The 12,098-nt window shown below is 45.4% G+C and overlaps 1 protein-coding gene across 1 annotated transcript in view; it reads right to left on the bottom strand.

Moving 5' to 3' along the window:
• The window catches only part of ASH1L (ASH1 like histone lysine methyltransferase), a 63,606-nt gene that overhangs the window by 47,221 nt on the left and 4,287 nt on the right, over positions 1–12,098 (bottom strand). The window contains exon 2 of the mRNA XM_083878995.1: positions 8,988–9,507. Within this exon, the coding sequence (XP_083735121.1) occupies positions 8,988–9,407 (420 nt within the window). The 5' untranslated portion in view covers positions 9,408–9,507. The remainder of the gene's footprint in view (positions 1–8,987; positions 9,508–12,098) is intronic.

The raw sequence follows: 12,098 nt of genomic DNA, 5'->3' as shown, positions 1-12,098 counted from the left end.
CAATAATTTAAATAATAAAATGTCATTAAAAATTAACACATTCGGCAAATAAAAGTGATATTCATATTTAAAGTAAAATTTTAAAACAGTGGACATGCTGAGGCTTTCCTGATGTTAACGAAACCCAAACTCCCTCCCAGTCCAGAAATATAAACCATTTAATCTGTTCCCCAATTATTATAAATACTCTCCAAAAATACTGTTGATGTTTATTAATAAAAACCCACTAAGTGCTGGGCTATTTATAGTGTGAGAGAACTAGAAATGCTCACATGGTGCTGAGCAGCAGCTGAGCAGCGCCCTGCAAGGGCTGGCACTGTCACTCTGTCCCTGCACGGCCCTGCTGGCAGCTCAGCTGTGTCCCCACAGCCCCTGCACCAACAGCTTCTCCTCCCAGCACAACACTGACAGTCAGGAAAATAAGTAAAATAAAATAAATCAAATTATTCTGTTTGCATGGGCAAGGGGAAGGGAGTGATAATGCACACACATGGAATAACTGAAACTCAAACCTATTTCCAGTTCAGACCTCACCAAACTTGAAATTTATTCTGTAAAGGTTAAAATCAAAATTGCAATACTCATTACTTTCATAAATCCTGCTGAGAGCATCTCAATAAATTCATCTTTTATTTTGGAAGGACATTCATTACATACAGTGCCCAGCACATCTCTGCAGTGCAGGGGATATGTTCACTCCAAGCAGGAGCTGGGAATGGGAGGCCCTGACCCCTGATGAGATTATTCTGCCCATGGCTCTGATGTCCTCAGCATAAGAAGGACATGGAACTGTTGGAGCAAGTCCAGAGGAAGCCATGAAGTTGATGAAGGGAGCACCTTCCCTATGGAGCCAGGCTGTGAGAGCTGGTAATGCTCAGCCTGGAGAACAGAAGGTTATGTGGAGACTTCAGAGCCCCTTGCAGGATCTGAAGGGCTCCAGGGAAGCTGGAGAGGGACTGTTCATCAGGATCTGGAGCGACAGGACACAGGGGAATGGCTTCAAACTGAAAGAGAGAAAATTTAGATTGGATATATGAAAGAAATTCTTCCGAGGGTGGGCAGGCCCTGGCACAGGGTGCCCAGAGGAGCTGTGGCTGCCCCTGGACCCCTGGAGGTTTCCAAGGCCAGCCTGGATTCAGTTTGGAGCACCCTGGGATAGTGGAAGGTGTCCCTGCCCACGGCAGGGGGTGTGGAATAAGCTGGGCTTTAAGGTCCCTTCCAGCCCAAAGTCACTGTGATTCTGTGATTTCATTCCCAATTTGAAAACCTTCTGGGACCTAGCACAACAAACACCAAATACAGAGTGAAAGACATCAATGACACAGCTGTTTATCCCTCTGCAATAAAAACTGATATGGCACTGGCACTTCCTGCACTTGATTACAGTCAGCATCACCCTGATCCCAGAGCTGTACCTATGGCAAACACCTACGGATGCTGAAGGGACAGCCTGGATTCCTCTGAAACAGCCAACTTTGGTGCTGACCATGAAGGAAGTATTTGTTCAGTCAGCTGCACCAGCAGGACTTAACCAGGAGGCTGCAGCCTGGATCCAGCTGGTGAGATAAGAAGCAGTTGTGTGGGTAATGTGGGAACCTCTGCAGTGACCCCCAAACCCAGGGCTGCTCCTTCCTGCAGGGATGGAGCAGGAGGGGAATTCCTTCTGCCCACCTCCAGGCCTGGCACTCACATGGAAGCTCCTGAGTCAGCATGACACCACCCTGAGCCTGCAATGCAATGCTCCTGGAATTCCCTGGGGCAGACTGTGAGTGCCACAGAGTCACTAACGAGTATTAAAGTCAGCAGCCTTCAGAGAGCTGCATCCTCCTTTCTATGGCCTGAAATTCTGTCACGAACTTTGGAAGAAAAACCTCCTTTGTTCAGCAGACTTCAAAAATCCACCTAAATATTGACTTGGGAATTCAGCTCCTCATCCCTGTATTTGCTCAGGTATCAGTGTATCCACTCTTCCTTCTTTCTGCTGTTCCTCCTGGGTGCTCTGCCAACCCCTGGGCCAGGTTCTGTGGTGCTCTCCCACTGCCACTGCTGGGTATCCAATGCCTCTTGGCAGGCTCTGCTTTTCCCTGCTCACCTCCATTTCCAAACAAAGAGCTTGGAAGTTTGAGTAGACACTTAAATAATAAATACATAACTAACAAAACCCTTCCAAACACCAGCTTTGATCTGAGCAAGATGCCAGGATTCTGAAAACAAGACTTTAGCATCAAACACAGATCCTTTGAAAGCTGAAGGCGTGTGCCCTGGAAAGCTTCTTTCTCATCTAAGGGTGACTGAGTTTTCCAAGCACACTGAAAATTATTTCAAAGAACATGAATAGCAAAAGAGGAAGCATCTAGTGAGACATCAGACACGACGTCAAAAAAGTCTGTAATTTTTTTCAGCATTTTTAAACCCAAAATTCTTATATGGGATTTTTTTCCCCATAGATCTACTTAATAATCAACATGATTAACAGAAATATTTTGGAGGGAAATTTTTAAGGACAAAATTTCATCTGGTAACTTCTAATAGAAACATCTTGAAACGTTTCCTTTGGAGAAAGCTGCAGAAACATTAAAATACCTCCCAACATCAAGCCAGAGAGACAAAGCTGCTTCTTGCAATTCTGTATCAGTAAAAATTTCAGATTTTTGGTTGAAGTGAATAGTAGCTATAGCTGCCACTAAGGAGGATCTCACTGGAAGAGTAAGAGTATTGCAGACAGATACCAAAATCAAATTGCAACCATGCACACCCCCAAACCTCAGGAATAAAAAGGCCATTTTCTGTGTGGAGGCAACAGTGCAAAGAACTGGACACCACTGCTCATATACTGAGGGAATCAGGTAAATCAACCTCAGCCACATTAGCCCAACTCGCCCAGCACACACACCCCACCCTGGACACCCCCTGGGAAACACTCCCAGGGCACTCCCTGGAACATCCCCAGGACATGCCCCAGGGACCCCCCAAACACAGCCTACAGGACACATCCCCAAGTCCCCCCAGGACACACATCCCAGACACATCCTCAGGACACACTCCTCAGGGGACAGCCCCCAGGACACCCCTTCCTTCCCCTGAGACACACCTCCCAGACCCCAGGACACACAGCCACACCCTGCACACACCCTCCAGGCCAGACCCCCAGGACACAGCCCCAGGATACCCCCAGCACAGACGCCCAGGACACTCCCTGGGGACACCCACCCCGGGACACACCTTAGGACACTCCCCCAGGACACAGTGTACAGGACACCCCTCCAGGACACATCCTGCAATGTTACAGCCTGTGGCCATGGATGGGGTCAGGCTGACCCTCAGTCCTGCTCTCCTGTGGCAGCTGCAATCTTATGGACACGCTCGGCGACTTCCCCTGGAAACCTCCAAATCCACAGCTGGGAAGTGGGGAGCAGCCAGGACTGTCACCTGCAGAGGGGACAGGAAAGGTGCCCTGCTTCCCTGGAATAACTCCCCATGCCCACACAAGTGTTCTGTGAGGTGGGAAGCAGACATGAAGTCAAGCCCAAGTGACAGAGTGTCCTCAGGGCTTCAGTGGCTGCTCCCACAGACCTCTAAACGTGTCCCTGTCTCCTGTTTTTGCCAGCTCCAGGTGCTGCAAGCTGGGCTCACAGGGCAGCATTCAGCACTTAATTCCCTCCTGAGCCCTGCTTCTCTCTCTGACTTCAACAAATGCACAGTTTTGTATCAGAAAAACACAAAGTCAGGTTTTAATCAGACAGATTTCTGAGGACTGTGGAAAAAAGAAAACAACATCAACATTTCCTGATTGTTTCACCTGGTCTCACCTCCTGTTTCTTACAAGCACCTGCCTCAAGCTTTCTCACTGCTGCCTCAATGTTGCTATCAAATGGACAATGCCACAAAAAATAGACTAAACCAGTTTTCCTGGAATTCTGTGCCTTTTCAGCCTGAATTTCAAGCCCTGCTCTACGTTCCTGTGGTGTCAGATGGAATGAAATGGCCCATCTGGGCACAAAGCTGTTCAAAAGGATGAGATTACGTTGCATCAAAAAGCATTTTGTGCTTTAAAAACGGAAACATTTGTTCCTGTGCAATCTTTAGTTCAACTGTCTGGTTTAAGAATCCATCCAATAAAAGTATTGCCCAAAGCAATTGCATAAAACATGTTACATTTCCATAAAATTGGTATTATTCTTAGTTTGACATGAGCTGAACTGAAAATTCTGTATCTCCTATGTGAACATATAGTTTCTCAACTTGCATCATTCATCTGAGAAATAATAATTCCAGGTTATTTTGATATAAACTATTAACAGGTTATAATCCATCACTGGGGACATGGGTGAATGGTGGCCTTGGCAGTTGAACTCCATGATCTTAAAGGTCCTTTTCAGCCTGAACAATTCTGTGATTCCAGAATCATCACAAGCACCAACAGCAAAAAACCACTTCATTCTAAAAAGGGCATCTGTTATTACACTGCAGCACAGTCTCAGGGTTTATTACTACTAGATCATTATTTACTGTCATTATCATTGGTATTTACTTGCAAAAAGCTCAAGGGTAGCTGATCTTTCCTGTGAACAGGGACATCTATCAAGTCTGGTGTCACATTTCTAAACTAAACCCAAGTTACAAAACACAAGATACTCTCAGCTTCCAACACCTGAAGTCGTTCGAAGGAACTAGCCTGTCAATGAAAATGCTGTTTAGTATTTCTCTTGAGAGCCACCAGCAAGCAATAAGGGTTTTTATGCACCTACACAGATTCACCCATTATTGTTTTGGCTGTTGTACTTCAGGCCAATGCTCAGACTACAACTCAAATGAGCATTCTGAGAAATCACAGGAACTGTTCTGTAGTTGTGGCATCAACATATTCTGTGCCATTCCCCAGCTAAAAATGCTGTTTATTTTTCACCTATTAGTCTTTTCTAAAAGCAAGTTTGAACTACCAGGAAAACAATGATTCTGTGGAATTAGTCTAAGACAAACTTCTGTCCCAGATCCTGCAGGAAATAGTCTTGAGCTATCAAAAAATAAAATGAATCAATTCTTCAGCTTTTTAACTTGTTTGCTTGAAACTTTTTCAGTTGGTGGCTGTGATTTCATCAGCAAATTTCCCTGTAGAGCTTCCCTGCATGACCAAAGGCAAGAGAAAAAGCTCCAAAATCCTGCACTCAGCAGTTTTACACAGGAATAAGGAGATGGAGCAGGAGGGCGAGTCCCAACCTGCTGCCCTGTGTTACCACTGAGTTACACAGGCTGCTACTGTCACTTCTTGCCTTTTATGTGCTCAGCCTTCACTACTGCACCTTTGCCAGCACAGCTAAACCATTCCAACACACCATCCTACAAACTAACAGGGGCAAAATGCCTATTTTTGTTCAAAGCTCAGGTGTTTGGGCTTGGCCCAGCAATGTCTGCCTGCCCCAGGACACTTTTTGAAAGAATGAAATCCATGCTCAGTGTAAAAAAGCAAACTGAACACTGCCTGGCTATTGCAGTACCTGCTAATTTTGTTTCTCTGAACACCTGGGAATCTCAGACACTTCTGGGTTTTCCCTTACAGCTCTACAATTCTCTCTTCAGAAAAAAATATTTATTAACTTCTACATCTACACATTTCTGGAGGACAAATTGTAAATATATGAGGAAAAATTTCTCTACTGAAAGGGTGGTCAGGCATTAGAAGAGGTTGCCCAGGGAAGTGGTGGATGGAATTCCCATCCCTGGAAGTGTTCAAAATCGTGTGGATGTGGCACCTGGGGACATGGTTCAGTGCTGTGTAACAGCTGAATTCCATGATCTGGGAGGGCTTTTCCAACCTGAATGATCCTGTGATTCCAACCTACCTCATGTAACCCTCCCCTTTCAGGCTGGAGATAAACCCTTGATTCATATACCTGAAGCCACTCCCCGAGTTTTACGAGTCCTGTCAGCACTCAGCTTGAGGGAAAAAACCTGTCAGAGATGGCAGTGCAAAGGATTTTCCTACTATTTTCATTTTAACACTGCTATTCCCAGGAGAAGAATTCCATTACTTCTCTTTGTCTTTCAGTGGTTAACTGTGCACATTGCAAGTGCTAAATTTTCACTCTAATTCTTTATTGCTCCTTTAAAAGAACAGAAAGTTTCAGAGCTCCAAGTAAAGCCACACCTGGCTTTCAATGGGTCACACGTTTGCTTTCCCCTCCTCTGCATCAACAGCAAAAATTCACGGATAGCTTTCCTTTGCTGAAGTGTAATTTGCAGTGCTAAAACTCACTTTATTACATGGCAGTAAGACAAAAAAAACAACCCTTGGGTTGGTTTTAAGCCATCGTTCCCATTTATTTCCACACAGACACTTCTAATTCCACTTCAGGAATCAGCAGGATGTTGTTTAGTGTCATTTCTAGCAATCCAAAGTGCAAAATGGCAGCAGGGAACAGACAGACTTAAACACCATCTCAGAACAACTCGGGAGAGAGCAGACGATCTAAAGTGAGTTATCATGAGTCAGGGATTTGAAACTCTTGTAAATAATGCAAATTTAATGCAACAGATCTGCATCCTCTGCATCACACACCGGGGCTGCTCGCCAGGCAGGAGACGAGCTGCAATCTAAAACTGATGTGGTATCAACAGTGTCATGCACCACACCAGTAATATTCTACAACATCACTAATATTTGCCTCCCTTTCTACTTTCCATTTGAAATGGGATGGATCTCTGGAAAAAAAATCCTGGTGTATAAACAAAGATGTCAAACATGAAGAATCCCTGCTGTCACCATGCAGATTCAAATATTGATTATTTTCTCTGGTAAAAGCTCCCAGGGCATGATCTCTCGATGCAAAGGGAAAGTCTCCAGACCTAGTGGTGCCTTTTGAGTGTAGAATCAGGGAATTATGGCATGCCTGAGTTGGAAGGGATCCACAGGGATCACCCAGTCCAGCTGCTGGTCCTGCACAGACACCCCAACAACCCCAGCCTGTGCATCCCTGGGAGTGGTGTCTGAACACCCCTGGAGCTCTGGCAGCCTCGGGCTGGGACCATTCCCAGGGGAGCCTGGGCAGTGCCCAGCAGCCTCTGGGGGAAGAACCTTTTCCCGACACCCAACCTAAACCTCCTTTGATTAACTTTATATTAAACCTCCCCCGAATAAGAGATTTTCAGCTGCAGGGGCCACCTCAGTTCAGACATCAAGAGAAATCACTGCTTGGATATTCCAGACTGGCCCAATACTCAACTCATTGCAACAGAGCCTTGTCAAAAAACCCCAAAAAAAACAGTGTAATAACAAACTGTGATCAACTCTTCCAATGTTTTTCAAGCCAAAGTTAAAAACATCATTAGAATAAGCTTCTTCTGAAATGGAAGAATGTAAAATAAAGACCATTGCCAAAATTTTAAGTTACGCAACATACACTTGAGAATTTCTTGTTCAATAGGCTGACTAAAACCATCTCTGTTTCCAGTGGAGGAAAACCCCAATGTGAGTGCATTGTAGAGTCTGGAAAAGGCAATTTTAGTCCTTACACGTAACATCCAACACACTTGTTTTGTCAGCCCATAATTTATTACGCAGGATCCCAGACTGGTTTGGGCTAAAAGGGATTTTAAAGATTTTGTTCCACCCCCTGCCACGGGCAGAGACACCTTCCACTATCCCAGGGTGCTCCAAGCTCTGTCCAGCCTGGCCTTGGACACTGCCAGGCATCCAGGGGCAGCCACAGTTCCTCTGGGCAACCTGTGCCCTCACAGGGAAGAATTCCTTCCCAATACCCCATCTAGTCCTGCCCTCTGGCAGTGGGAAGCCATTTCCCCTGTCCTGGCACTCCAGGCCCTTGTGAAGAGTCTCTCTCTGGCAGGCTCCCTTCAGGCACTGGAAGGCCACAGTGAGGTCATCCCCAAATTTCACTTCTCTTTAAGGTGACTCTTCCTCAAGGCCAATTCCAGTCAGGGTGTGCCAGGGGAAAGGAAAAGGTCTGGGTATGTCAGCCAGACAGCACCTCAGCACAAGGTGAGGAATTTTCCTTCCCTCTGGGCAGGCTCTGCCTTAGGAGATCTGCCAGGACAGATTTATGCAGGAAGCCTTGAGAACAGGACACAGGCTGGAGAAATGGAAATGCTTCAGCCTTGGGAACCTCTGGAGCAGGAGCCCCCTGAACAGACAACTCCTGCAAAGGAAGGACTCCAACTTCCAGGGATTCCCTGGATTCCCCTGCTGAATCACCTGGCAATACCACATAAGGGTATATTCTAACATTTGACTAAAAAAACTTTTATGTTTATTGGAAAAAAGAGCAGGCTGTAACCAAACCCTTCAAAAATTAAGCATCTATGCAACTATATTTGTAATCCTTGCCATTTATCCTATTTTCCCTATCTGCTACTGCTGCTCTTACTGATTACATCATGGAGATCATAAAAACAAATCCTCGAGGCAGGGCTACTTCCTGGTGTTTGGAAAAGCCCTGGCACATCTCTCAAGTCACTGCATTTACATGTAGGTTATCACCAGGCTGGTTTCTAACTCATTTGGAAAAATCTCTTTTACTTTTCAGACCTTGTCTTGAGCCATTCATGGTAGTGACAGGTGAGACACAGCAAAACAAACTGGTTCTAACAGGTAGGAAAAAATATAAATCCAACCACCAAAGACAAGCACTGCACACCCAGAGCTCCATCTCAGGAGAGACAAGACACCAAAACCAGTCCACTTTGTTACAGAAAAGAGACAAAAAATTTTCCCGCTACTTTTCAGAAATGAACTCACTTCAAGTGAACATGGAAATTATCTTTCACTGTTATTGAAACAACAAATTGGCAAACTGTGAAAGAGCATTTTTTCCTGCTAATGGCCACAAAATAAAACCATTCCTAACTCCAGACACTTCAGTATCAGAGGTTACACGGAAAAACAGCAGAACATAGTGGTGCAGAGATGATGAAGCTTTTAAACACAGCTTAAATGTACCATGACTTGCAAATCACCCCACAGACACATCACTCACTTGCTTCGAAGGACAGTGCTCGTTCTTCTCCTCTGTCATCTTCCCACTCTTGGGAGCCCTTCTTGGCTGCTTGATGCTGGTTTTTATGGCAGGCCGGCAGACATAATTCTCCAGGTTCTTGGGAGGCTTTTTCGTCCGCTTTGCTTGAAGGCCAATCTTCAGTTTGAGGTTTCCCTCTGAGAAGTTTGTTTCCTTCACCGAGAACTGCTGCTGCGCATCGCCCAGAGTGTCGCTCTTCCCGCTCTCCGCGCTCCCCTCCCGGCCCTTCTTCTTCCCGTCCTCCTCGTCCTTGGAGCAGCCTTCGAGCTCTGCCTCCCCTTTGCCCACCAACGTGCCAATGTTTACCACAGAGGGGCTTTTCCCAGAAAACCCGTCAGAATCAGAACCCAAGCCTAACATAGCAGTATTCCGAGGGTCCATCACAGGCGGAATATTTGCCTTCAGGTGATTTTAGGGAAGATTTACAGAGATATGTTCCTCAGAAGAGCTGTTCCACTACGGGCAGTCAACATCTTTCACTCTGTGGGAGGAAAAGACAGAATAAATTTGGATTTTTCTAGCAGAAATTAAATTAAATTAATATTAAAACCAATAAAAAAGCTAACAATTGTATTTCAGACAAACACAGCAGCTGATGTTTCAAGAACCAACCCCTCCAGTCACCTCCTTCAAAACCACAATTTATCTGTAAAACACTTTTAAATGGTAAGTGAAAAATAAAAAGTATGTGAATATTACAAATTCCAAATTATCCACAGGACACTTCAAATGATGGCTACAGATTTTAATACTGATCATCAAAATATTTTTTTTATTTATAACCAGAGCCCAGTTAGCCCCAGTCTAGATGCTTCTGGATCCAGTGGAAGAGCTGCATTTAAGGAAGGAGTGGGCAAATGAAACCCATGAGAAAGCATCCAAACCTCAGAAATATTCTGGTTTTAATTATCTGAGCCACCAGGAAAGTTGAGCCTAAGCCACGTGTGCATCAGTTTACAAACACGCCACAAAATCCGCTTGTTAGTTAAGGACTTTCCACAATCCAGGAAGAAGGAGGGGAGAGCAAAAGCCAACCAACCCCACCAGACATCACACATTAGTTTGTGCTTCCTGAATCATGGGAAGGGGCAAGTCCACACTTCCATCAGCACAGACACTGTTAGATATATAAAACTGACCTATTTAGCATAAAGTAATAGAGGGAAGCTTTTCATCTTAACTACAGCAAAAGTAAAGTAGAGTTGAGCTCTAAGTTTGTGAGGGTCTCCAGACCCTCATGCAGCACTGACCCCCTGCTCACACACAGAGCCTGAGCCCTGAGCTTCCCTCCCTGCCAGAGAACAACCCAACCCTGTGCTCATTGTAGTTTTATTGTGCAAACAAAAAAGCCAAAATCTCAGAACTGTTTGGACTGGGAGAGACATTGAAGATCATCTCATCCCACCCCTGCCATGGGCAGGGCCACCTTCCACTATCCCAGGTTGCTCCAAGCCCAATCCAACCTGGCCTGGAGCCCTTCCAGGGATCCAGGGGCAGCCACAGCTTCTCTGGGCACCTGTGCCAGGGCCTCACCATGAAGCCATTCCCCCCTGTCCTGTCCCCAAACCCTTGGAAAATTTTCTCTCCATCTTTCTTGCAGGCTCCCCAGAGGTACTGAAAAGATATTTGTTCTGGAGGCATTCTAAGGAGAAAATGTTTAAATTTCTTCAGCACTTAAATACTTCTATAACTTTTTGAAATGAAATGGTTCAGAAACAAGTCTGAAAAAAACACCGATTTGCTGAAAAGTACATCACAGGCACCAAACCAGCCTGAATCTTCGGTCCCTATCTTCTCTACAGTCATTAAGACTGAACTGTGAGGAATGGCATGGAAAGATGTCATGAACTCAAAAAAAGTTTGAAATAAAGGCCTCAAGGAGCCCAGCACTCTTCTATGATGTTTGGCCTCCTGACAGGTCAGCAGGAGCTCACTGGAGCACACATCAGATCCCACAGCCCCCCGGCCAGAAAAGAACTGGGGAAGCAGCAGCAGCAAGGAGCTGTTTTTGGGAGCTCCGGAGCACAGGCAGCGCATGGGAAGGGGGAAGGATCAGGAATGTGAAAGGCGACACCGGAGAGCACCAAGGCAACTGCAGTGGACACAGGTTGGAGGACAGATGCCAGGATTAGTGGGGGCAGAAGAAATGCTGCTGGGAACACCAGATGCAGCCCGTCACAAAGCCAGGCTTCCCTGGCTACGTCCTCAGAGAAAACAAACTTATTTCCATGTGTTCTGTGCACATTATTCACGGGGTTTCTATCTGCAGCTCTGGCTCTCCAACTATGCACATCCTCAGAAATCAAATCTGCTATTATTACTCATAAAACCAGAGGTAATTAGATAAAATCTCCATTTTACAAGGAGAAAAAAAGGGCAGAGCAGTGTGACATGGACACAGAAAGGACTCAACGGCACTGCCCAGTTGAAGGCCCAATGTTAGTCCAACAGGTTTCACCATGTCACCAAAAATGGGCTGTTTCATATACATCAATGTGCAAGGAAAACTGGCCAGCAGGTAAATAATTCTGAGCTAAAGCCTGAATTTGTATTATTCGAGTCGAAGAAAAGGGAAAATCCCACATGCCATCAGCCAACTCTCAAATCTGTGCTCACACAACTGTTTCCTTTTCTAGTGACTGGGGTGCAGAGCAGTGACAACACTTCAGACATTTTCTTAGATATAAAATTAATTAATCAGCTTCAAATCCGAAACCAACAGCAAGACTCACACACTGACCTTCGAAACTGCAAGACCCAAAGTGCACGGTGGGAATCAGAGCAAAGGAATGGTGTTCACAACCTACTCTGTGCTAAGAGGATCAGTAACTATCCAGAAACAAAGTCACTAAATTGATGGCTCCCACAAACACAGAGCAGGTCATCTATTTATCCATTAATTGCTCTCAACACAGACAACAAAACTGCTAATCCTGGCCCTAATCACCATTTTGCCTCAATCATTGTAATCTCCTCCCAACTCCCCAGCTACCCCACTAATTCACAGGATATGTGTCTGTCACTCAGATCCCATCTCCCTGAATCCCCATGTGCTGCTTCCTCCCTGCCTTA

The sequence above is a fragment of the Zosterops lateralis genome (assembly GCF_965231275.1).
Source record: "Zosterops lateralis genome assembly, chromosome: 27".
In the NCBI taxonomy this organism is placed as follows: Eukaryota; Metazoa; Chordata; class Aves; order Passeriformes; family Zosteropidae; genus Zosterops; species Zosterops lateralis.
The sequence above is the reverse complement of the archived record's forward strand: the minus strand, read 5'-3'. Positions and strand labels throughout refer to the sequence as shown.